The 27,584-nt window shown below is 42.0% G+C and overlaps 1 protein-coding gene across 4 annotated transcripts in view; it reads left to right on the forward strand.

Moving 5' to 3' along the window:
* TNRC6B (trinucleotide repeat containing adaptor 6B) overlaps positions 1 to 27,584 on the forward strand; it is a 212,099-nt gene that overhangs the window by 91,383 nt on the left and 93,132 nt on the right. Inside the window, exon 1 of one of the 4 annotated variants that reach the window (XM_084632990.1) lies at positions 4,578 to 4,744. The exons of the other annotated variants lie outside the window; for them this stretch is intronic. Within the exon in view, the coding sequence (XP_084489116.1) occupies positions 4,740 to 4,744 (5 nt within the window). The 5' untranslated portion in view covers positions 4,578 to 4,739. Of the gene's footprint in view, positions 1 to 4,577; positions 4,745 to 27,584 lie in introns of those variants that run through there. 4 annotated transcript variants of the gene reach the window in all.

Consider the following 27,584-nt stretch of genomic DNA (forward strand, 5'->3'; position numbering starts at 1 on the left):
ATTTCCATATTAACATTTTCCCGGGGCACAGGCATTTCCTCAATTTTGGGTTGGGCTACTGCCATTTTCAATTCATTGCACTGCCCTTCGGTCTTTTGTCAGCCCCAAGAGTGTTTACAAAGTGTATAGCGCCTGTGGCTGCTTACCTGAGGCATTGAGGGGTGCAAATTTATGTCTACCTTGATGACTGGCTGAAAAAGGGCTGGTCCCAGGATCAAGTGTGGCTTCACCTATTGAGACCTGGGGCTGTGAATAAACAAGAAAAAATTGATCTTAATTCCAGTACAATGCATAGAGTACATTGGTGGGGTCTTCAACTCTACTCAGGCCAGAGCCTTCCTCCCTGAGGCTCTGTTTCAAGCCATGGTGGACCTGATCTTGTGCATGCAAGCCCACCCTCACCACCGCTCAGACGTGCCTGCGATTGCCTGCACTTACATGGTCTGGGACACGTGGCTCTGCCTCAGGCCCCTACAGGCGTGGCTGGCGTCGGTCTAATCTCCAACAGACACAGCGTGGACCATATGGTCAGGGTCCCAGACCACGTACTGTCGTCACTCACACGGTGGCAAATCCTTTATTGGTGTTGGAGGGGGTTCCCTTTGCGGCTCCTTCCCCGTTGGTGACCCTCATCTCTGATGCCTCGGACCTGGGGTGGGGAGCCCACCGTGGCGATTTCAGCATGCAAGGTTGTTGGTCAAGTCATGACCGCTCCCTACATATCAGTGTTGGGGAGCTCAGAGCAGTTCGCCTGTCCTGCAAAGCCTTCCTATCTAACATAAAAAGCAGGGTGGTCTAGGTCCTGACGGACAACACAGCCCTATGTTCTATATCAACAAGCAAGGCGGGGCTAGGTAGTCTGCCCTTTGCCAGGGAACCCTCAAGCTCTGGAACTTCTGTGTACAACAGGGCATCCATCTCGTAGCCGCACACCCCCTGAGGCCAGGAATGCTTTGGCAGATCACTTCATCAGGACCTTCTTGTCTCGCCATGAGTGGTCCCTCTGTCCGGAAGTGGTCAGCTTTATCTCCCAGAGGTGGGGATCTCCCCAGGTGGACTTGTTCGCATACGGGCAGAACAGAAAATGCCCCATTTTCTGCTCAATTCGGGGGATCGACAGAGGCTCCCTGTTGGACTCTTTTCTGTTCCCGTAGTCAGAGGCTCTGTTGTATGCCTTCCTTGCAGTGCCGCTAATTCAGAGTCCTCATGAAAATCAAATAGGACAGGGCGAAGATGAGCTCATAGCACCGGCTTGGCCATGCCAGCACTAGTTCGGCACACTGCTGGACCTCTCGGTGTCTGCTCCGTTAACAGCTGGCGCTCAGACTGGACCTGCTGTCCAAAACCACGACAGTCTTCTACATCCAAACCTGGCGATGTTGCACCTGACAGCTTGGCTGCTGCCTGGTTAAATGCGGAGGAGCAGGAGTGCTCAGTCGTTGTCCAGCAGGTCCTGTTGGGCAGCAGAAAGCCCTCCACCAGAGCGATCTACCTAGCCTAACGGAAGCAGTTCACTTGTTGGACCTTGGATAAAAGGTATTCAGCCCAAGTGGGCCTCGTTACAGTTGATCCTGGACTACCTTCTGCATATCAAGCTGCAAGACCTATCTCTTTCATCTATCAAGGTCCACTTGGCTGCTATTTCGGCCTTTCGTCCGCCACTCGAAGGTAGGTTGGTTTTCGCCTAGGACATGACTGCCAAGTTCCTCAAGGGCCTGGAGAGCCAAACGAACACCACAACAAGCAGGTGTTAGTTCCCCAGCCGGTGAAGCATTCCCTAGACTGGTGGAAGGTTCATCACAATGTAGGGATAGGAGTTCCTTTTCTTCAGCTGTTGCCAATGATAACCATAACCATGGATGCAGGGATAGTTAAGTCCAAAGCAGTTTGCGAAGAGCTACAAAGGGATCTCACAAAACCGGGTGACTGGGCAACAAAATGGCAGATGAAATACAGTGTTGATAAATGCAAAGTAGTGCACAATGGAAAACGTAATCCCAACTGTACATATAAAATGATGGGGTCTAAATTAGCTGTTACCACTCAAGAAAGAAATTTTGGAATCATTGTGGATAGTTCTCTGAAAACATCCACCCAGTGTGCAGCAGCAGTCAAAAAAAGCTAACAATGTTGGGAATCATTAAGAAAGGGACAGATAATAAGACAGAACATATCATATTGCCTCTATATAAATCCATGGTATGCCCACATCTTGAATGTTGTGTGCAGATGTGGTTGACCCATCTCAAAAAAGATATATTGGAATTGGAAAAGGTTCAGAAAAGGGCAACAAAAATGATTCGGGATATGGAACAGCTTCCGTATGAGGAGAAATTAATAAGATTGGGACTTTTCAGCTTGGAAAAGAGATGACTAAAGGGGGATGTGATAGAGGTCTGTAAAATCATGACTGGTGTGGAGAAAGTAAATTAGGAATTAATTTAATAAGGAACTGGAATTAATTTGCAAACTGGACACCATTAAATTAGGCTTGAATAAAGACTGGGAGTGGATGAGTCATTACACAAACGAAAAACTATTTCCCTGTGCTAATTTTCCCCCCTACTGTTACTCACACCTTCTTGTCAACTGTTTGAAATGGGCCATCCTGATTATCACTACAAAAGTTTTTTTTTTTTCTCCTGCTGATAATAGCCCACCTTGGGGCTATTAGAGTTGGTATGGCAATCTCCATTTTTTCATGTTCTCTGTGTGTGTGTGTGTGTGTGTGTGTGTGTATATATATATATATATATATATCTTCCTACTGTATTTTCCACTACATGCATCTGATGAAGTGGGCTTTAGCCCACAAAAGCTTATGCTCAAACAAATTTGTTAGTCTCTAAGGTGCCACAAGTACTCCTCATTCTTTTTAAATAAGGAAATATTATTTACTCCTTCTCATAACACAAGAAGTAGGGGCCACCAAATGAAATTAATAGGCAGGAGGTTTAAAACCGACAAAAAGAAGTATTTATTCACACAATGTAGTCAATCTGTGGAACTCTTTGCCAGAGGATGTTATGAAGGCCAAGACTATAATCTCTAAAACTTAGTCTCTAAGGTGCCACAAGTACTCTTGCTCTGTTTGCTAGAAGCTGGGAATGGGCGACAGGGGATGGATGAATCACTTGATGATTACCTGTTCTGTTCATTCCCTCTGGGGCACCTGGCATTGGCCACTGTTGGAAGACAGGATACTGGGCTAGATGGACCTTTGGTCTGACCCAGTATGGCTGTTCTTATGTTCCTGTTTCTCTGCCTCCTCCCCCCAGAGCCCAGCACGGGGGCAGACACTTGCACCCCTTTACACTCAGAGCCCAACTGTGGGGTGCTCCCCAGCCCAGACACTCACATCCCTTTGTCCCCAAAGCCCAGTCGCAATCCCCTGCCAGTTCAGACACTCGCACCCCCTCCACTCCCAGAGCTGAACCGTGGCCCCCCTGCCAGCCCATACACTCGCATCCCTTCCTCCCTGAGAGCCCAGCTGTGGCCTCCTGCCAGCCCAGACACTCTGCACCCCCTCCTTCCCCAGAACCCAGCTGCAGGATGCCCCCCAGCCCAGAAACCCACTCTCCCTATCCCCCAGAGCCCAGCTGCGCTCCCCACCCCAGCCTCATGTCCTCTCCTCCCAGAGTCCATGGATCCAGAGGGACAAACAACTTGATGCTGGGTCCCAGGCTTCTCCAGCTTGGGATACGAGACAGTTCAACATAGAACAAGAAAAGGGCTAGATTGTTTAGGAATTTGGAGGGGTGCGCTGTTTACTAATAAGTTAGAGTAGGGTGTGTATGTTAATAGAAAATAAGCTTTATTCAAAGTTTGGAGAAGTGTCTGTGTCTGGTTGTGTCCCACGTTTCTCTCCAATCCTCATCTGCTTGCTTACCTGCTGCCTGTTCTTAGGCTGACAAATAGCTGTCTGGAACTGCTGATATGTAGGGGCTCAGTTTTGAAGTGGTAAAGGTGTGTCTCTTAGTGCTGGTGGCAGTATTTATTACTGCGTAGTCTTGCATTTGTAAAGCCAGATGGGGCCTTCCTAAAGGGACACTTTCTCTTGCAGGGGTGTGTGGGGGGGGGGAGGGAGCAGACAGCAACTGCTGGGGCCATGTGCACCAAAGTCCAGTACAGAAGACTGAATATTGTTGTTGGAAACTTAATTTTTGCATTTCATGTCTTATAACTTTTCATCAGTGCAAGCTTAATGTTACATCAACATGATTCGCTGGTTTAATTTGTAGCTAGTGTAAAAAAAATCCAACTATGCTTTTATTTAGTTCTATCCCCAGATATACTGGATAAAATCTTGTTTCTGTGTACTACTTTTGCATGATAAATAGATGAGAAGTAATGCAGATGGAAAGTATGCTACAGCAGCATTACACTATTGAGGGAAAGCTGCGCACTGCGAAGTAGTCTTTTAGGTGCAAAAAAGGCTGCTTTCCCTTTAAGATTGTAGCATTCCACCCTCCTCTTCCTGATTGACAGCCTGCCCCAAGTCACATGACCTGCCTCTATTTGAAGGTCACAAAAAGCTTCTTCCTTTAGAGAGACAGAGGGGAGAGAGAGCGCAAGAGCGAGAGAGTGAGTTCAAGCCAAAATGGCCGACAGAGTCTCTGCTCGTTTCTGAACATTTAAAATTGAAAAAAACATATACAGAAATCATTCTTGGATCTCTTTTCATTTCCATTTCTACCTTGTATGCCTCAACTCGCTGGATTTAAGCACTGCTGCACTTTATGAGGTTAGTAGTATCTTTCAGCTATTTTTTTAACCTACCGATAGATTGTATGTGGATCAGGTCTGACCGTTTCATCTGTGGTGTTGCATGGCGATGTTTGTCTGGCATAAACACTTGCTTCAGACGATTGTGAATCATTGAGCTCTTACATCTAATGGACTTTGACAAGATTTTACGATTTGAAAAGCTGTGGCAGAAGTGTTTTGAAAAATTTGAAAGGGTTTGATTGCAATTTAAATACATTTATATGCAAATTACATAATTTTTCTGTTTTCCAAACAAGCGAGAGTGCTAGGGATTATTGAAAATCTTGTGTTATTTAAACAGGCTCTCCCCCACCCCCCAGCGATTTTCTCCCCCAAGAACCTGAAGCTCTTAAATCTGCTGCAAAAATTTGCATAAATATAAATGGGTTTGCATTCTTTCTACTGCTAGGGCCGACAAGGGGAGTGGGGGACGAATGTTTTTACTAGGCCATACTTGCCATAAAGATGTAAAACCTAAAATGATGCATCAGTACGTTTTAAATATTGGGGTTGGGGAGTGAGTACTGGGAGATTTAAGATTTGGAGGATTCCTGTGCTTGAAAGCCTCCTGTGCAAAATGTGCTTCAGTGCTCATCCTCTCTTGCATGGCTTGCGCTCCTCTTTTTTTTCTCTGTCTCGTGCCCCCGCTCTGCAACCAGATGTGTTTTTATTTTGGTCGTAGTTGGGACCAAATGGTACTGCCCCGTAAACATGGCATTTAGAGTTCAAACCAGTCAGTCGTGCTAGCTTAGTCTCAGTTTAAAAGTAGTCTTTCCTAACCCCCTGCTCCCTGAGGGAGCTCCCCTTTATTGCACATCACAAATTTTAGTCCAAAAAATTTTTACCAAACCTTTTTTAAGGTATTTATATACACATCTGAGATATGGGACTATAGCTTTTTTTTTTTTTTTTGCAGGATGTTTGTTTCATATCCAATAGGAAATGACCATTCACATACATATTAAGACATGCAGTTCAAGAGCTGTCATCTTATTCTAAATCTTCTTCAAATTTTGCATTGTTGAAAATTAAATCCGAATTGATTTTTACATCTCCTCTAGAACCAAGCAGAAGAGTAAAGGGAAATAACTGTAAATCTTGCTTTCTGGGAACAGCCCCCTCCCCCTGCATTGTAAGAGTGTGATGTAATGCTCCTTTTCGTGGAGTGGAAGAAATAAGACAAAGTAGTTTTTGCTGTGGTCGTGTACGTTCTCCCCCAGCTCCCTTCTTTCTGAGAGGCCTTGTACTCTGTGTGTGACATATTTTTGTAGTCGGCTGGTTAGGCAGCAGATTACTGTAGGGACAATCACATCCAGTTAATCTGAATCCATTTTCAGACTCTAATTTAAAAAGAAAAAATCTAATTATATTCAACAAGTCAAGGATGAAAACCTCCTCTAATAGGGGATCACCATGTATGTCTTTTCTGAGCCCACAGCTGCATGGTCAGAGCACAAACTGAATAGGCAAACCTGAATGTATTTGACAGAAAAACATCTTCATTTTTTCTGGTTTCATTCCAGTACATTATCGCATGAGACTCCTGGGATAGGAGACCGTTCAAAATATAACAAGAAAAGAGCTAGAATGTCTAGGAATTCGCAGGGGCAGGCTGTTTAGTAATAAGTTAGAGTAGGGTATGTATGTTCATTAGGAAAATAAGCTTTATTCTGAGTTGGAGGAGTGTGTCTGTGTCGCTAAAAATTGTTTTACTTTTGGGGTTCATTAGGGGGTGGATGCTGATGGATAACCTAGTTCAATAACAAAGTAACCCTAAGTGGAAGAGAATGTTAATGAACTGAAGGTGGATTCCATCTTCTGCTGTGTAAGAATCTCCTCTAACTGTGACCTGATGCTAAAAGATAGGGAAATATGGGCTTAAATCTGTTTTCATTAGCACGGTCTTGTGGGCTAATGAAGATATTACTGTAATAAAAATCCAATTAATACACCTGTTGCTTAGGCCAATTCAACTAGTCTTTAGTGAAATATGTAAAAAAAACATTGTGGAAATGTAATGATACTTTTTAAGTAAAAAATACCAACTTGAGTATTTCATATGGTATTTGTTGTGGTCATTGGATGGTTGGCCTTGGGAGGAAGGAGGAACATGGACTTGGTTCTGGTTTGCTAATGGCACTGGAGTTGGCCTTGTTTTTGCTGCATATTTTTATTTCACTTTGTTCGTTATGCCATTTGATAATGTGTAATATATACGTGTTACCTATCATGTGTCTAATTCAGCATGATAGTACATTGGTTGAAAAACAGCAGGCTGTTTTCCAGTCTTGACTGCTCTTCAGGACTGCAGTAGATTGGCCTGGATAAGACAAAAAGGAGCAAAATTTGGAAGTAGCAGTGTCCACAGCACATAAGATGTGAACTCCTGCCTAGGTGTACGTCCTTGAAGGTACACTGTGAATACGGGCTTTAAAAGGGATTTTCTTTTTCCTCTGGACAAACATGAACGGATGGCAATGTAAACCTTTTAAGTGTTTTCACCAAACAGGACCTAGAATAGGATACACAAGTTACTTTGCAAGCTGCAAAATCCCAGCCACCATGTTGGAGTCTTACTTCCAGAGGAGAGAGGAAACATATCAAACTTTTACTGGTGTGGGCAGGGGAATTGACCTGGACAATTCTCCATATTGTTAGTGTTCAAATATGCTTTTGCAATACAAAAGGAAAATTTAAAATTATTTCAGGTCAATCTGAGGGAGTCCCCGCAGGAGGCATACATCCAAGGTTTCAGCCACAAGCTTGTGTACTTAGTAGTAGCATTTTTTTTGGAATTTGAGGTTCACCATACTTTTTTTTTTTTTTTTTAAAGTGGTGGCAGTGTCTACAAAACTCTCTCTCTGTTGGTCATTTATTGACATTCCCTTTTTAATTATTGCAGATATCTGCAGCAATTGGAAAGTCCGTTCACAAGACAGACTCACAACTTTAATAATTTAATGATTTTTTGGGGGTAAGGGGGGCAAGGGGGCAGGGTGAAGGAGGTAAGATCAGGTTTCAATGAATTTGGACAGTGACACTAGTGGTTTTGAACATAGCAAAAATAAATAAATTAAAAACCATTTGGTAGGCCTCTTCTGCTGGCAACTTTTTCTTTCTTTACTACTGTAAAGGATTTCCAAGACTCTGCTGCTTAATTGAGGAAAGGAAGTGTGCTGCTTCCAAAAGAGTCAGTTCAAGTTGGCAGGAATCTGTTGCCCATCCTCAGTGTCTTCAACTTAGCAAAGCTTCAAAGAGAGATACTTGCAAGTGGCTGGCTGAGACAAATCTTCATTCAAAACTCTATTAGGGGATTATGCATGGGTGTTTGAATCTCATTTTTGTAGCCTGCCTAAAAGTTTGTAAGTTTAGTGTGTACTCTTAAAGACTAGGGGCCAGATTTTTCCCAGTGGGAGTTAGGCAGCTAGGTACTCTTAAATCTCAAGCGCCTCAGTGCCTAATTTCCATTGGGAAAAATCCAGCCCATAGTCTTTAGGGTATCGACACTGCTATTAAAAACCTGCTGGTGGCCCATGCTGGCTGACTCGGGCTCAGGGGCTGTTTAATTGTGATGCAGATGTTTGGGCTCTGGGACACTGCAAGTGGGGAGAGTCCCAGAGGTCGGGTCCAGCCTGAACCCAAATGTCCACACCACAGTTAAATAGCCCCATAGTTCAGTTCCTTGCACTGGCCAGCCGCAGGTTTTTAATGCAGTGTAGACATGCCCAAAGAGAGAGAGACAAACCTCATGGTCCAGTTGCTAGCAGAAGAGGACTTTTTTAAAGCACCTAGGTGCCTAATTCTCATCAATTTAAATGAGAGTTAGGTGCTTTTTGAAAATCCTACTAAGGACTTAACTTGCATTTTTAAGTGCTTACATACATTTTGAAAATCTGGCCTTAACTGCTGAATTATAGTTCAATAGGTAGACATTAACGTGTGTTGAGGTGAATATCCAGATTTACTGATCTGAAAGGTTAAAAGAAAATGTTGAGTATTTACTTCATGGAACAATAAATATTGATGATCACTGAAGCCTGAAGTCAGAGTTTTATTACATATACTATATCCTGAATATTTTAATCAGAACTATGTGCAAGTCTCTTCATGATCATGAAATTCTTAAGGGTAATAACAGGTTTCAGAGTAACAGCCGTGTTAGTCTGTATTTGCAAAAAGAAAAATGCATCTGATGAAGTGAGCTGTAGCTCACGAAAGCTTATGCTCAAATAAATTGGTTAGTCTCTAAGGTACCACAAGTACTCCTTTTCTTTTTAAGGGTAATAGGTTTTTAAAAAATAACATTTTAAATAGGAATAGAGTTAGATGTCCAGAAAAAAAAAACTGACTTCCAAGCCAATTGGAATACAGTCAGTTTGATGGGTTAACTTTGTTCTAAATCTCAGTGTTGATCTTTTGAAGTAGTAAGACATTAAGAACTTGGTGATTTATCACATGCCTTTTTTGAAAATGACGAGCTAAGATGTTCTTGTATGGTATGTAATAAATCCAACATTACTCATCTCATTTTTTTTTCTTTGGGGTGCTGTTGCTGTTTATTATTATTAATGATTATATATTATTGATCTTAGTGACCGAAAACTAGCTATCTGAGGTCAGGTGTCTTAATTGCACATAAGACTAACTGGTTCCCTTTTTGGTAGTTCAAAGTCAGAGGCCAAGGACTGAATGGTCTTGGAGACAAAACTTTCATCTCATTCATAGTGATGGTGGTGGCATAACAATGTTTAAGAGACATTTTTGGGGGTATTGAGTGGCTCTTACACAGCCATAACTGGTTTCCTATTCTGTTGGCAGAGAACTTAAGGCCCAGGTATGAACTGGAAGAGCTGGGTTCCAGTTCCGCCTCTACTATAAATTCTGTGTGCTTTTGAGCAAGTTAACTTTATGTGCCTCAGTTTCCCCATCTGCAAAATTAAGAGGTACATTATTTATAAAGTGCTTGAGAACCTAGGATGGAAAATACCATAAGTACAAAGCACTTATAGAAGTTAAAATGATAATATTAAATTGGGGGTAGATTCTATAAATTGAATTTGAGTTTGCAGTGCACTGTGGTCATAAAAAGGCAGTGCAGTGTTAGGCTGCAAATACATAGTTGCATGCTAATAGGGAGGTAGTTCTCTTTTCTAGATGGTGTTTGTGAGTCTGCCTTTTGAATACTGTAAAGTTCAGACTATTTGAATAGCAGAAAGGTGATGATGAGCTGGAGGGAGTTAAGAGAAGAGTCACAAAAAATATAGAAGAGACTGATCTAGCAACAAAGATTTAAAAGATATATAGCGGGGCAATAAAACGATATAATTAAACCTACAAGTAGTGAAGTGTATAAACTCTAAGGGAGCAATGAATTGTTTAGCCAAAGTAAAAATATCAGGAAACAATTTGTAACTGTGTTACAGCTGATGACAAGGCTGAATACTCTATAGTTAAGGCTATTAATCTATTCCCATAATAACCCACTATTTTCACATGTTCATAATTTAGCAAAGCGTTTATGGCTTACTATAACAATCTGTTTTCCACTAACCCCCCATTTTGTTCTATGACTACTGGGTTGTTAAGGGGCCATTTCACCTTGAATGGTCCCTTAGAATATGTGCTAACTACTTATGGTATAAACTATCTGTTTGACCTTGTATTTAGCTCTGACACTCAGATTACTTTTCTCAGACTTGTGGAAGAGCTCTATGTAGCTTGAAAGTTTCTCACTGACAGAAGTTGGTCCAATAAAAGATATTACCTCACCTACCTTGTCTCTATAATAGCTCAGCATGCACATTTTGATATGATATTGTCAGTGCTTTGACTCTATGAAATAGTCGGAGTGAAATCCCTTTGTGTGTTTGAATTAGGTTTTCTTTCCCCTCTTCATTTCTCCATTTGTCTTAGGTTCCAATTGTATTTCAACTATTCTTTAAGTACTGCTACAGGAAGAACATTTGAAACTGGAAACGTGATAGAGACTTGGTTCTCAAAGAAGAGTAGTGCCTTTACATGTTGTGGGTGGGTTGAGAAGCAGGAAGGGGATAAAAATAAAATTGATGGAAAAATCATTTCATAAGATTTTATTAGCGGAGCTTAGTAAGGCACCACCTCTTTGTAATGTCACAGTAGCCTTTGGCCCCAATCCTGGACGTGCCTAAGTATGTGCACAACTTAATACACATGAGTAGTCCCACTGAAAATCAGTGTATAAAATTTATGCATGTGCTTATGTCTTTGCAGTTTTGGTGCCGTGTTATCTGCTAAGCCTGACAGACACATATCCAGCTGTTTGTTGAGAGTATGCAGTTTTGAGTGTTCATTCTTAATCTTTCCCTGTATGCTATATAGGATGTTGATCAGGTGGTTTTGCAGTTTCTTTGAGTGTGTGTGGCGTAATCTCTCAGCATATATCCGTATAACCGTGTTGCTCAGAGGTGTGAAAAATCCACACCGCTGAGTGACGTAATTATACTGACATCCGCCCCTTCCCCCCCATATAAACAGCGCTTTCTCGACAGGAGAGGTGGATTAACTACAGACTGGAGAACATAAGAATGGCCATACTGGGTCAGACCAAAGGTCTGTCCAGCCCAGTATCCTGTCTATCGACAGTGGCCAATGCAAGGTGTCCCGGAGGGAGTGAACCTGACAGGTAAGGATCAAGTGATCTGTCTCCACCCTCTGACAAACAGAGGCTAGGGACTCCATTCCTTACCCATCCTGGCTGATAGCCATTAATGGACATAACCTCCATGAATTTATCCAGTTCTCTTTTAAACCCTGTTATAGTCCCAGCTTCACAACCTCCTCAGGCAAGGAGTTCCACAGGTTGACACTGCACTGAGTGAAGAACTTCTTCCTTTTATTTGTGTTAAATCTGCTGCCCATTAATTTCATTTGGTGGCCTTTAGTTCTTATAATATGGGAACAAGTAAATAACTTTTCCTTATTCACTTTCTCCACACCACTCATGATTTTATATACCTCTATCATATCCCCCCTGAGTCTCCTCTTTTCCAAGCTGAAAAATCCTAGCCTCTTTAGTCTCTCCTCATATGGGACCCATTCCAAACCCCTAATCATTTTAGTTGCCCTTTCTGAGGCTTTTCTAATGGCAGTATATCTTTTTTCAGATGATGGGGCCACATCTGTGCGCAGTATTCAAGATGTGGGCGTACCATAGATTTAAATAAGGGCAATAAGATATTCTCCGTCTTATTCTCTATCCCTTTTTTAATGATTCCTAACATCCCATTTGCTTTTTTTGACTGCCGCTGCACGGACATCTTCAGAGAACTATCCACAATGACTCCAAGATCTTTCTCTTGATTAGTTGTAGCTAAATTAGCGCCAATCATATTGTATGTATAGTTGGGGTTATTTTTTCCAATGTGCATTACTTTACATTTATCAACATTACATTTCATTTGCCATTTTGTTTCCCAATCACTTAGTTTGGTGAGATCTTTTTGAAGTTCTTCACAGTCTGTTTTGGTCTTAACTATCTTGAGCAGTTGAGTATCATCTGCAAATTTTGCCTCCTCACTGTTTGCCCCTTTCTCCGGATCATTTATGAATAAGTTGAATAGGATTGGTCCTAAGACTGACCCTTGGGGAACACCACTAGTTACCCGTCTCCCTTATGAAAATTTACCGTTTATTCCTACCCTTTTTCCTTGTCTTTTAACCAGTTCACAATTCATGAAAGGATCTTCCCTCTTATCCCATGACAACTTAATTTACATAAGAGCCTTTGGTGAGGGACCTTGTCCAAGGCTTTCTGGAAATCTAAGTACACTATGTCCACTGAATTCCCCCTTGTCCACATGTTTGTTGACCCCCTCAAAGAACTCTAATAGATTAGTAAGACATGATGTCCCTTTACAGAAACCATGTTGACTTTTGCACAACAATTTGATTGTCTATGTGTCTTAAAATTTTATTCTTTACTATTGTTTCAACTAATTTGCCCGGTACTGACGTTAGACTTACCAGTCTGTAATTGCCAGGATCCTGCAGAGCCCTTCTTAAATATTGGCGTTACATTAGCTATCTTCCAATCATTGGGTACATTAGGCTGATTTAAAGGACAGGTTAAAAACCATAGTTAATAGTTACGCAATTTCACATTTGAGTTCTTTCAGAACTCTTGGGTGAATGCCATTTGGTCCCGGTGACTTGTTACTATTCAGTTTCTCAATTAATTCCAAAACCTCCTCTAGTGATACTTCAATCTGTGACAATTCCTCAGATTTGTCACCTACAAAAGACAGCTCAGATTTGGGAGTTTCCCTGACATCCTCATCAATGAAGACTGAAGCAAAGAATTCCTTTAGTTTCTCTGTGATGACTTTATCATCTTTAAGTGCTCCTTTTGTATCTTGATCGTCCAGGGGCCCCACTGGTTGTTTAGCAGGCTTCCTGCTTCTGAGGTACTTAAAAAAACTTACTACCTTTTGAGTTTTTGGCTCGCTGTTCTTCAGACTCCTTTTTTGGCTTTTCTTATTACATTTTTACATTTAATTTGGCAGTGTTTATGCTCCTTTCTATTTACCTCGCTAGGATTTGACTTCCACTTTTTAAAAGATGCCTTTTTATCTCTCACTGCTTCTTTTACATGGTTGTTAAGCCAAAGTGGCTCTTTTTTAGTACTTTTACTGTGTTTTTTAGTTTGGGGTATACATTTAAGTTGAGCCTCTATCATGGTGTCTTTGAAAAGTGTCCATGCAGCTTGCAGGGCTTTCACTCTAGTCACTGTGCCTTTTATTTTCTGTTTAATTAACCTCCTCATTTTTGCATAGTTCCCCTTTCTGAAATTAAATGCCAGTGTTGGGCTGTTGAGGTGTTCTTCCCACCACAGGAATGTTAAATATTATTATATTACGGTCACTGTTTCCAGGCGGTCCTGTTATAGTTACCTCTTGGACCAGATCCTGTGCTCCACTCAGGACTAGATCGAGAGTTGCCTGTCCCCTTGTGGGTTCCTGTACCAGCTGCTCCAAGAAGCAGTCATTTAAAGTATCGAGAAATTTTGTCTCTGCATTTCGTCCTGAGGTGACATGTACCCAGTCAATATGGGGATAATTGAAATCCCCCACAATTGTTGAGTTTTTTTTATTTTGATAGCCTCTCTAATTTCTCTTAGCATTTCATCGTTACTATCACTGTCCTGGTCAGGTGGTCGATAATAGATCCCTACTGTTATATTCTTATTAGAGCATGGAATTACTATCCATAGAGATTCTATGGAAGATGTGGATTCATTTAAGATTTTTATTTCATTTGATTCTACATTTTCTTTCACATATAGTGCCACTTCCCCCTCCCCCTCCCTGCACGACCTGTTCTGTCCTTCCCTTATGTTTTGTACCCCAGAACGATTGTCTCATTGTTTGTCGCCACTCCACCAGGTTTCTGTAATGCCTATTATATCAATATGCTCCTTTAACACGAGACACTCTAGTTCATCCATCTTATTATTTAGACTTCTAGCAATTGTGTACAAGCACTTTAAAAACTTGTCACTGTTTATTTGTCTGCCCTTTTCTGATGTGTCAGATTCTTTATGTAAATGTTTCTCATCTGATCTGGCCCATACTTTATCCTCTTCCATCCTCTCCTCCTGACTAAAACCTAGAGAATCTCTATCAATAGACTGTCCTCTAAGAGAAGTCTCTGTCCGATTCATGTGCACCTCTGCAGCAATCAGCTTTCTCCCATCTCTTAGTTTAAAAACTGCTCTACAACCTTTTTAATGTTAAGTGCCAGCAGTCTGGATCCACTTTGGTTTAGGTGGAGCCCATCCTTCCTGTATAGGCTCTCCCTATCCCAAAAGTTTCCCCAGTTCCTAATAAATCTAAACCCCTCCTCTCTACACCATCGTCTCATCCACGCATTGAGAATCTGAAGCTCTGCCTGCCTACCTGGCCCTGCGCGTGAAACTGGAAGCATTTCTGAGAGTGCCACCATAGAGGTCCTGGATTTCAGTCTCTTTCCTAGCAGCCTAAATTTGGCCTCCAGGACGTCTCTCCTACCCTTCCCTATGTCATTGGTACCTACATGTACCACGACCACCGGCTCCTCCCCAGCACTACACATAAGTCTATCTAGATGCCTCGAGAAATCCGCAACCTTCGCACCAGGCAGGCAAGTCACCATACAGTTCTCCCGGTCATCACAAACCCAGCTATCTATGTTTCTAATGATCGAATCTCCCATTACTAACACCTGCCTTTTCCTAATGACTGGAGTTCCCTCCCCCAGAGAGGTAACCTCAGTGTGAGAGGATACCCCAACATCATCTGGAAGGAGGGTCCCAACTATGCGAAGGTTTCCCTCTGTTTCCGTTGACTGCCCTCCTTCTCTGGGCCTTTCACCCTCCTTAACAGCGCAGGGGCTGTCTGATCGGAGGTGGGACAAATCTACAGTGTCCCGGAAAGCCTCATCAACATACCTCTCTGCCTCCCTTAGCTCCTCCAGTTCTGCCACCCTGGCCTCCAAAGCCCATACATGGTCTCTGAGGGCCAGGAGCTCCTTGCACCAAATGCACACATACGCCACCCGCCCAGCAGGTAATCATACATGCTACACAGAGTGCAATAAACAGGATAGCCCCCACTCTGCTACTGGGGTTCTGCCTGCATTCTCTCCTACAGCTACCTAGGTTAATGATAAGGTTTTTGTTTAAATCAAGAAGTTTTACTATAGTTTAGTTTAAAGGTTTTACAGAATGGCAAGTGTACCTCACCCCCTTTCCACTCCCTTCTTGAAACTCCCTGATAGCGGTCCCTGGTCGCTTGCTCACTGCTTTATAGAGCCCTGGCCTTCTTGATAGCCCCACCACCTGACTAAGGCTCAGCCAGTGAACAGAGGCTTCTAGATTTCAAACCTTTGTTTAGAAGCTCTCGGCTTCCAACTGCCGGCCACAGCACACGATTCTTCAAACAAACAGGGAGACAAACACAAGCTCAGCACACAGCAAGTAACCCCCAAACACAAACACACACTACAGACAGCCACTTACCCAAAGGGTCCCGTATTTGCTCCTCCTTCACCTGGAGAACTCCCTCTCGAAACTCCCTGTTAGCGGTCCCTGTTCGCAAAACGTAGGAGTGTCTTCCTTTAAGTGCTACAGCGGTACAGCTGCATCAGTGCTACTGTGTGATGCAGCATTTTAAGTGTAGACCTGTCCAGAGACAGGGACTGCTGCTCTCCCTCAAAAGGGACAAGCAGTTCAACAGTAATGTTTTACACGAAGAAGGTTGCAAAAGTCTCATTTGTATATAATGTATGTGTATATAGTCTTGTGTTTATAGACACATGCATTAGTATCCTCTAAAGGCACTGCATTAAGTCAGGGACAGTAGAAAACCTCTGTTGCCAAAAAAAAAAAAAGTGTATCCTTCAGTAGTAGTTTCTGCAAACTTTGTTGCTTTCTGAAATTTTTGCTGAATTCTAAGCTTTTTTTTTAAAGTGACGAAGAAAAAAGCTTTTCCTGTAATGAATGTATGGTAGTAAAATATAAATTGATAGAAAACTTTCCATCTAAACAAGAACAGCATCAAAGATTAAGATGTACTTTACTCATTTCAGTAAGGTGTGAACTTCACAGCCTAATTTGGATAAATTTAGATGCTAACATTTATTAGGATAGACAGTTTATTTACCTTTTTATTAATACACAAAATTAGAAATGAATTTTTTTAAAAAAAAATCCTGTTCATGTACTGTGATGTTTACTCAGGTTAAAATAACAAATCATGGAATACAGCAGCATAATTTTCTTGGTCATTTTGCTTATACATAGGTACTTTTGAAATTTTTACCCCTAAGAGACTTACTGGCTTAAGTCTCTGAGACATAAGCTCCAAAGTCACATAGGCAGAAATGTTATCTTCTGTTTTTATTTCATTTTTTCCTGTTAAAATATGCAGCTGGTTATATTGCTTTTTATAATTAAATAGTATTCTATAAATTGTTCTAGATGTGCAACATGACAGAATTAATCTTGCTATTGGAACCTTAATCTTAGTGTTTGTATATTTGTTTGTGATTTTAATTGTGCAATTCTTAATGTTATGTTACATTCAATAGCCTGTGTTAATAATACTCTTTATAGCTATTCAAATATAGAATAATCTCTTTTGGGAAGTTGGAGGAGGCACTTAAAAATGTACTTGACAAAATACTAGAGCATACACCATGAGGCCCAATCCTGTGTTGATAGATGAATGGACAAGGTCTGATAAGACTTGTTACTAAGTCAAAATTCAGTATGATTGTGCTCTGCTTTTGTAGAACAGACACTTTTGAATGATAGCTCATTTGATCACAATATACAGCTGAAGCCCAGTACTTTATTGTAGTGAAATGTCTAATTCACTGAAGCGTTGCAGTAAACCTTCAATAGTGCTACGTGCCCTATTGGAGAGGGTATGATTTTAAATGGAAATGAAGGCTTTTGCCTTTATTTGCTTCATCTAGATGTATAAAGAATGATAGTTTTCCCTTTCTCAATATACAATTTTTGTGCTGCTTTTTTTTAAAAAAAATCATTAATGTCAAGTATTGTCTGTCTTCCTAAAAAGGAAGGAAGGTGTGTATTAGATCATCCAGCTCTTCTGTGAATCCCTAGAGATTTTTTCTGAAGTGTTCTAGTTAAAAAGATGTAATATATTAATAGTCTGAATAAAAAACATTTCTGCTCTCCATTAGGTTTCACATCCTTGGTTCTTGAGTTGTCATAATCCTGCTCGTTCTCCAATTGATTGTAGAATCTTCCAGGGTAGACAAGATTTAAATTTTTAATGTTTAACAAAAAAAAAAAAGGTAGAAAAGTTGTATAAATGAGGGGAGAGAGACACAGGGAATGTCTAGATTAGGGTATTCCATATTTTTAAAAAATTACACAAACTGTCTCCTGTTGGCATAGAGCATTTTCATGGGACGCACTATAGCAGCATTGGTGCAGCTGCACCGCTGTAGCACTTCTAGTGTAGACTAGCCTGTAGACATAGCCTGCGTCTATTGATGTAGCTAACATCATTTGGAAAGGTGGTTTTCCTACACCGACAGAGGAACTACTGTTGCATCCACATAACAAAGTGCAGGTAACTTTTACTGTGATGTAGCTAGTAGAGTTCAACACTATTACCTTACTCATGCTGGCCTTGCAGTTGACCTCTTCTAACTACATCACAGTAAAAACTAGCTGTGCCTTTTCTCCATTAGGATTTTACAGTCAGATAAGTAACCTGCATTAGTTATCTTGGTGTGAAAAGATAAAAGGGGGCACACGCACACACAACCCACCCCCACATCACCTTTTTTGGCAATGAAGACACATCCTGATTTAAATTCCTTTAAAAAATAGTATTAGTTGGTCATGGTATCAGGGGACCCAGAACCAGGGGGAAGAGGCAGGAGGGCCATGCCCTGCCCTTTTAAAAGTGGGAGGGCCATGCCTGTTCACTTTTTAACATGGGCATAGTTTGGGGGGCAGGGGACTGCATTTTCTCCCCAAACTGCAAGCCTCAGGCATGCATAGAGCAGCGCTGTCAGGGGCTGTGCTTCGTGGTGGGGGAGCTGATAGGGTGATCAGCTCCCCCACTATGAAGCACAGCCCCTGCTAGTGGCACCAACCTTTTCCTGGTGGGGGTGCTGAGGTGGGCCTTTGCCCCCGCTTTCCATGTGACCCAGTTCTACTCAGTGGCCCCAGCCCTGGTCAGTGCACCCCAGGGGGTGGGGACATGGGCCGGGGGCTGCTCTCCGACCCCCCACCTAGGGTAGGTGGAATGTCCAGAGCTCCCAACAGCAGCCCAGGCTCCCTGGGCGGCTGTTACCACTGCTCTTCTCTGACTTCCAGCCTGGTCAGGGATAGAGTCTTGGGGGGAAGAGAAGGAGCAGGGGGCAGGGCCACGGAGTAGAACTGGGTCACATCTACTAAGGTTCCAGCGCTCCTGCATGTTATATTTTAGGTTTGGTCTACATACAGACTTGCACCAGTTTAATTAAACCAGTGTAAACCCCTGTTTGCGCATTTTTTGTTTGTTTTTTAAATTTAAAAGTAGCTTCTTAATCAACTAAAGGTAAGTTGAAATAAGAGTGTTCAATCTAGTCTTATTCAAATGTCTTAGATTAAACCTGTGCAAGAGGTCTTAGAATGTCTTAGATTAAACCTGTTTCACTAAGAGGGTGGTGAAACACTGGAATGCGTTACCTAGGGAGGTGGTAGAATCTCCTTCCTTAGAGGTTTTTAAGGTCAGGCTTGACAAAGCCCTGGCTGGGATGATTTAACTGGGAATTGGTCCTGCTTCGAGCAGGGGGTTGGACTAGATGACCTTCTGGGGTCCCTTCCAACCCTGATATTCTATGATTCTATGAATTCTACATGAGGACAAGCCCTTTGTGCATAATATTTTAAAATTCTGTAAATTTTATTTCTCAAAATAACGCTATATAATCACACCAGTTTCAATTGTTTTGGTAATTTATTTCAAAATACCTGTCAGCAAGTATGTCTGTAACAATACAAACATACACAAAATTTTCCCCCAGGAGTAAAGTGTTAAAGAGACCCCTACGACAACCCAGTTCCTATGTCTCTGCCCCCTACCATCCCAGAGCCCAGCTAGGGGGCCAGACATTCATATCCCCTACCCCACAGAGGCAAGCTGCAGGCTCCCTTTGCCCCCCAGCCCAGACACTCACCCTTCGCCTAGAGGCCAGCTGTGGGGCCCCCCAGTCCAGACACTCTCACCTCCTTCCCTCCCAAGCCCAGCCATGGCCACCCCCAGCCCAGACACTCACCTTCTACTCCCTAGAGCCTAGGGATCCAGAGGGAGAAACAGCATGATGCTGGGTTTCCTTCGCGCCACTGCCTCCTTCCTTCAGGGTGTGCTGCAAACTGCAGCTGCTGGGAACCATCCAGTTCCCTCCCACTCCCCCTGGCCTTGTCTTCTATTTGTGAGCTGGGCTTTGCTGGGTCCAGCGGCACCTAGTGGTGGCCAATATCGCTGCGGCCCATTTCGGGAGGGGAAGAATAATTTCTGCAAAATTCTGCATTGCACAGTGGCGCAGAATTCCCCCAGGAGTAAGAGAGTCTCTGGCACTTCTTCCTTTCTGGGGTAAAAACTTTGTTTGGGGTAGGTTTCTAAATTGTATAGGGGTTTTTGTGGTGGTTGGAGTGTTTTAGGTAGAAGCCTTTGGTCTGAAAATTTACAGCAAAATGAAAACTAACATTGGGCTCATCTCAGTGTTTAAAACCTTGTCAAGGATTAGTCAAGTCATTTTGACAACCAAAGGGAGTTCCTTCCCATGTGAAGCCTCTTTAGTCCCAGGCTCCAGATGTGAAGTAGGTTTTGCTTTTTCAGTAGCCACTCGGATCTTTCTGTCGTAAAGTGCCCTCTTTCTGAAAGTTGTTAATGTGGCTATGTGCAAATGCATGGTCAGGAATTTCTCCTAAGATATTACCACAGAGTCTGCTCTAGTGGCTAAAAAATCCCAAAACAAATACTTTACCCCTGGAAGTAATTTTCTTTTTAACAGTGGAAAATAACAGAAATGTCAAGTAGTTCCAAAAAGAAATCCAAGCATTGAAACTTTTTTTAAAAAATAAGTATTTTGCATTCCTGAGGGATGAAGTACTTTGGAGGGGAGAAGAGGTCCAGTGATCACTCAGCACCTATGATTTTGGTATGATGAGTAAGTAATACATCTCCCTGCCTGTTCAGGAGGAACTATTATTGAATGACAGTGATAAGCTTTGAAACCATATTTGAAACTTCTCACCACCATTAAAAAAAAAAAAAATTGGTGGTGATGTTAAACTGAACAATAAACGTGTGTCCTACTCCTGTGTTTTAGCCTGCAAGTAATTGTGCCAAACAGAAAACATTTTCTGCACCAGTTTCCCTTTCAGTTTATCAGTTGTTTTAGTTTTTGTAAGTCCTCAGATCTCTTTGGTTGTGGCTTCAGAAGGCATTTGAACCAATGTCTGAGGGCTTTATTACAGAGGTTTGTGCTGTTTGTCACATTAACTTTGTTTTGGTGGTTCTTGCATTAAAAACAAAGCAATTGCCCTTATATTTACCTATATTATTAGTGGTTTTATTATGCAATAATTAAAATATATGGACAAATGTTACATAAACCAAGGAAGAAATGCTGCTGATAGAGCCTGTTGGAACAGGCATCAATATAGGATCTGCAGAGGAATTCTATTTTAAGGTGAAAATTTGTGATAAACATAAATGATACTCGGATATAGTGAGACCTGGACCATGAGGGAGCCAGTAGCAGATCCTTGATCCTGAGTTACTCAGCCCCATCACAGCAGTTCTGATTTGTGCCTGTGGTGGAGTAGGTGCAGTAGAGCTCTGTTCTGTCACATCCCCTTCCTCTCCCTATGCCAGAAGTGCATGGGGCAACTTGTGCAGGAAGCAGCAGCGCTGCCTCTGCCAGCTTTATGTTGGTGGAGACCTCCCCTACAAGGAGGAATTCTCTGCTGGCCCTTTCTGGCCACTTTACTTTGTGCCTCTTATGTAGCCCAAGTTGACTAAGGGCATGGCTATACTGGAAACGTCAAAGTGCTCCCATGCATGAGCGCTGGGACAGAGCTCTCCCAGCGCTCCTGGTAATCCACCTCCATGAGGGGATTAGCTCAGAATGCTGGGAGCATGGCAATAAAAGTTAGAGTGCTATAAAATGTAAGTGTAGACAAGCCTGTCGTGTACCTGGGAATCCTGCCCTGTATCAGTAGTTTCAAATGTAAAATATTGCCTCTTGGGACAACTAATCATAATCTCATGACCTGTCCATTACAAAACCATGCTAAATCTCTTTGTAAAGTGATCAGCACTTTTGTCTAGTTAAAACAGTGTTAGCACAACTTGTTGAATGGTTTCTTGGAAAGATTGAAGTTTCACACTGAAAACACATGCAGGCATTGTAAGATGACAAATCAGATTCAAGATTTTGGTGTTTGAAGGGCTTTCCTTCTAGCAGGAAATCATCTCCCACACTGGCTTATGCATTCTAACCTTCTGTTTAATATAGCAACAAAGAGTTGAGCTGCTTTTACTCTGAGGCACCTTTCTTAAAGAGGATAGAGGGTTTATCTGAACAGATTAAAGGGTTACATCTCAGAATAGTGGGTACCTTATTATCCTGCTGGTAGCTGAAGAACACTTCTTTCAGTTAAGAAATAAATAAAATTATATATTTTACAGAGTTACTCTGCTGATGACTAGAAATGGGTAGAAGTAAATTAGGTGTAGAGGTCTCTGTAGGTCTATATATTATAAATAAACTATTGTCGTATGTAAAATAAACAAGGTTTTCAAAATGTTTAAGAAGCTTCATTTAAAATTAAATTAAAATGCTGATCTTATGCAGCCAGCCCCCTCAGCCCGCTGCCAGCCTGGGGTTCCGTTCACCTAGGACGGCAGCAGGCTGAGCGGGACCTGCGGCCGGGACCCCAGCTGGCAAGGGGCTGGCAGCCAGAACCCCAGACCAGCAGCGAGCTGAGTGGCTTAGCCCGCTGCCACTCAGCCCACTGTCCAGTCTGGGGTTCCATCCGCCGGCTCCTGCCAGCCCCGCTCAGCCCGCTGCCAGTCTGGGATCCCGGCCCTACCCACATAAAGTAGGTACCTACCTTCTCCCTGGTTGTAGCCTATTCTCTTCCTCTCTCTCGGCACTGAGCTGAAGGTGGGAGTGCACCGAGTACAGGGCTGGGGGTGAAGGATCAGGCTGGGGGTTGGGGTGTAGGGTCTGGCCAGGAGCTAGAATGAGGGAGGGGGCTCAGGGTTGGGGCAGGAGGTTTGGGTGTGGAGTGCTTACCTGGGCAGCTCCCATTTGGTGTGAGGGTGCAGGTGGGAAGGGGGGGATGCAGGAGGTCCTGTTTGGTGCTCAGGGTGGGAATGTGGGGGGTGCAAGAGTCAGGGCATGTGAGGAAGGTGCAGGAGTCAGGGCTGGGGTCATGGGGGGATGCAGGAGTCAGGGCAGAGGGCTGGGGATGTGGGCTAGGGTCGTGGGGGTGCTCCCTGCCCTGAGCAGCTCACGGCAGGGGGCTGGAGGGGATATGCCCTGATTCCACCCCTCTTCTCCGTCTCCACCCTGGAGCAGTGAGCGTGCTTCGGCTCTGCTTCTCCCCCTCCCAGTGCAAGGGCCATCAGCTTGGTGGCAGGGAGGGAGAGGAGGAGGGGCAGGAACCCAGCATGCTGGGGGAAGGAGCGGGGGAGGGGGAAGCTTGCCTGCCCTGCAGCAGCAGCTGCTAGGACCAAGCTTCTTCACCCCGGGTGAAGCGGGGGGCAGAGAAGAGCGGGGCGGGCAGGATTTTTAATGGCACGCTGCTGCCTGCCGGGGTCCCGGCTGCCGGCCCCGCTCAGCCCACTGCCGGCCTGGGTTTGACAGCGGGCTGAGCGGGGCCGGCGGCTGGGACCCGGCAGGCAGCAACGTGCCATTGTACCACAAGCAGCCCATGGGTTGAGAACCATTGGTTTAGAAGTATGGATTTGGTTATCTTTGTCTGAGTGAGGTGTACGGCAAGTAAAATGTACCATTTTAAACAATAAGCTACCCTTCCTGGAAAGAGGGGTCTACAAAATGTTCATTCATCAAGGCATGAAAAATCCACTCTCAGAATTTAAAGGAAAGTTTGGCAAGTGGAAATGAGATAAGACATCAGTACTGCAGAAATTAAGGCTTGACTTTTTAAAAAAGTTGTCCCAAGGTTATCATCCAAATATAAACCAACACACTTGTGGTGGTGGTGGGAGCTTCAGCATTATTAAAAATATAGATGCTAAAAGCTGATACAAAAGATGGAATACAAGAACAGGGTAAGTACCCTTCTCAGAAGCAAGGGATGAAACCAGGCTCCGCACTAGATTGTTGCCCCTAGATCTCACTGGTAGGAGCCTTTTTTTTGTATCTGCTTCTGGCTGATAGGCCTCAGTCCTCTGCGAAGTTGGTGTCTGGTAACTTTTTCCCCCCAGGCGTCACTTCAAGTCGCTGTCTTTCTACAAAAATGTATTTCAGAAATATAATTCGTATTATAATTTAATGTGATGTTTGTTTTTCTTTTACTTTCATTGCCTCGAGTAAAAGAAACGGTACAGTGTATATATAGTAAGGAGGAAACTGAGCTGTGGAAACCCTGAGCTGGCATCTTGTAGCGTTGGCAGGATATAATGAATGCTTTTTTCCCACTTTCCTTTCCGCTTTAAAGGCTTTAAGAAAGAAGGAAATCGGTGTTTGAGCATAACAGTAGGTAAATTTTTCATGAGTATACTAAGCTGGTCTAATTTGGGTTAGTGTCTGGAGGGCATGAAATAAAATGAAGGGAAAAAATGTAGCTAAGGAATACTGTGCAGTATTAGTATTTAAAAACTGCTGATTTCCACTGATTTCTCACCCACCTTATTAAAGAGATGTACTAGCTGCGGTCTCCTCCTAACAAATTCAGTTGGTTACAAATTATTCAATCAAGGTTTTATCTCTCTACAACACTTCTGTTGTGGTTTGTATAATTTCAGTACATCGGTAGTTTTTTCAAACTGAATGACCAATCTACATTTCTGCTTTCTATGTTTTAATTATGGTGCCTTGTACGGTACATGTTGTGTTTGGGAGTTAAGAGATGGTTGTTTTACATAGCCTTTTGTCAGAGTAGGATTGAATGATTTTCAAGATGCTATTTCCTACATTTTTCTCCTTTTTAATATAAAGGGGGGCACTTTTTAGAACAAATTATTACTGTGTGGATTACCGTTTTTGAATCTCTTGTACAGACCATACGGAAACTATCAGTTTTAGAAGTTCTTATTCTCCTTCACCGTGTGAGATAGAAAAACCTATCCAGATGGGGATGAAGAAGAATAATTCTGTATGTAATCTCGTGACCACTTTCCATGGTAGTCTTGTTTAATGGACTTGTCTCTTTCATAATTATTTTGTAGTTAAAACAACTGAGTAAAGAATAGTAATTTTAGATCTGGTTTTTTACCTTGAAAGAGGTGCTATCTCTCATGCTTTGTTCCCTTTTTATTAGCATATTTATATCAAGAGTGTTCCAGATTTACTATGACTATTTACAGAGACCTTTGCCTTATCCTAATTTTTGCCCTGTTAGCTTTTCCTGTCTGGTGTAGTTTACTGGCATTTGTACCTTACTGGAACATTGCGTAATTGGATCTTCAAGTTTGTTCTGAAGAGTAAAAAGGTATGTATTTGGCTCTCCCTCCATGTTGATACCCATGGTTTAATTTGTCAAGAAGAACTTGTATCTAGACGTTTACCTAGAAATTCCTTTCCCTCCCAAATCACCTAAATGAACCAGTGCCACCAGAGAAGAGAAACAGATTTAATATAGGAATTAAAAATCAAGGGTCTGAGACTGCAGAAATAATAGGCCAGAGCTTAATGCCTTTTGCACCATTCTTGAAGTATTGATATTTGTTAATATGCCACTATGCTCTGCATCCCTACATGGAAACAAATCTAAAATTGGTATTTCTACTTCACAAGTTTTAGAATGTGTTGGAGAGGATTTTAATGGAAATCATGTTTATAAATAAGTTGTATACAAGTTATCTTGTGTACTTTTGTAAGTACTTTTTTTAAGCTTAAAAATAGAAAAAATGAAGGCATTATTTTTATTCAGTATGTACTAAAACGTTTTTAGCACTCCATAAAATGTGGGTAAATACCATTAAAATGTACTTAGGAAACTTGAGCTTACTATTCTGCTCCATAAAAATTAATACTTGTCCCATGAAAATATTGCCCTAACCATGCTGAATCTCCTCCTGTCTCAACAAACTTGTCTTCTGCCAGTGAAGTCCTTTCTTTAAAAAAAACAAACATGCCCCATGCCCTCCTCAGATTTAAAAAGAAAGAAAGGAAAAAAGAAAAAGGCAATAGCTAGTGACACCTTCTTAGTTACAACTTAACTTTTTTTTGGAGGAAAGAATACCACTGCATATGATAGTGTCCCAGATAAAAAATAGTAAATCAATTGTTTGCTTCTGGAGGATGAAAAACATGAATATATTAATAACAAGCCTCCACTGATGGAGTTCCAGAAAGACCAAACTTCATATTCTTGGTGGTAAAAAGGCATGTGTGTTGCTGGGGCAGGGTGCGGGCATCCAATGGTGAAGGCAAATTTGGTTTTCACTGCTGCTAGAGGTCTATACTGTCAGATTCTCTTGTAATGTCTGATCACAAATGAACAGGTCATCTTCATCATCCTATACTGAAATCTTAAATCATCATCTGAGAAAGCAAGCAGAGAGAGGTTGAGTCTTCCCTGCTCCTTACAAGTAGGTTCAGTCTGGCTATAACTTCACAGAGAAACAGTTACCAGCTTAATGTCTTTCAGAACAGTTGATCCCTTAGTTGTGCCTTGCATGCATAGTATGTTTCTGTTTTCTGCACATTCAGTCCGTTCTTTAGAATTCCATCTAGCCCTGATTCTAATAACCAGTGTAAAGTTTCAGCCTGGATCTGACTTTACATTTTGAGGCATGACACACATGAAATAATGAATAAAAGGTAGTTATAGTATCTCGAATAGCAATGTAGCAGCACCACTTTTGAGACTGAAATAGAAAATTTTGATTGGAAGGATATATGGTTGGCTGTAACTTTTTTGCTCACAGAATAACTCAGGTGTGCATGCTTTTTAGTGAGCCACATATTTATAAAACTCCTTTCTGAGCTTTGCATCAGTTACACATTGTTCAGTCAGAGATTTGTAGATTCTGAGGCCAGAAGGGACCATTGTGATCATCTAGTCTGACCTTCTGTATAGCACAGACCACAGAATTTTCCCATCCTACTCTTCTGTCCATGTCATTGAAGACTTGCTCCTTTTAAAATGGATCTTAGAACCCAATGGATCTCTTTATTTGAGCAACTAAGCATATTAGCAAGTCTGTCCACTTTTTTAAATCTGATGTACTAGCCATATCTATTCAGCAAAGTTCGTTTGAACTTTGAGTATGCTAACTAGTCTACATTTTTGAATTTATTCTTTAGTAAAGCTTGTATTTGAGTCATAAGTTAGTTTTATTGGATACCTATAAGTGTTGGTAGGTATCTTCAGGTCATCTTCCTTTCACAGGTTTTGCACTGGAACAATAAGGAGAGCACTTAATGCAATTGTAATCCACTTTACTCTCCTGAGCTAGGGCTACAGTCCCTCAGTAATATTAAAGTTCAAAGGAGATAGGGTCCCTTCTTGGTTACCTGACTTAACTTGCACCTGTGCTGTTAAGTGTCAGTAAATGAATATTCACTAATTTTTTAAAAAGTAGGGCATGATCAGTTGGCAGGATTTTCCAGTTTAACTAACACACACACGTCAACCCATTCCATGAATGTTAGAATACATTTGATTTGTAAAAGAGCTATGTAAAGAGGCTTTGCAGAATTTTTTTTATTATTTCAGCAAATGGTATTGATTTTTATTTTTTAGTATTTTTTTCAATTTTTATCCATTTTAAATTTTCACAGTTGCAGGAAATTATGGGTGATGGTCAAACAATTATTTAGTGAGAGGAGAAGTTGAGATTCAAGATTTTAAAGCTTTATAATAATTTAAAACACAAATGGCCAACATCACATGTCAAAACATACAGAGTAAATATCCTTAGCTCAAACTCTAATAAGGTCTCAAGCAACATTTTTCTTACTTTGTCAACCTGCAAATTTTTATTATTATTGATGGAAATACATTTTTGTCGGCTTGTGTGTGTGCGCAGTGAAATCAGTGTTTACCGATAATCTAAACTTTCCAAACCTAC

This window comes from Lepidochelys olivacea (assembly GCF_965140295.1).
Source record: "Lepidochelys olivacea isolate rLepOli2 genome assembly, chromosome: 1".
NCBI lineage: Eukaryota > Metazoa > Chordata > Testudines > Cheloniidae > Lepidochelys > Lepidochelys olivacea.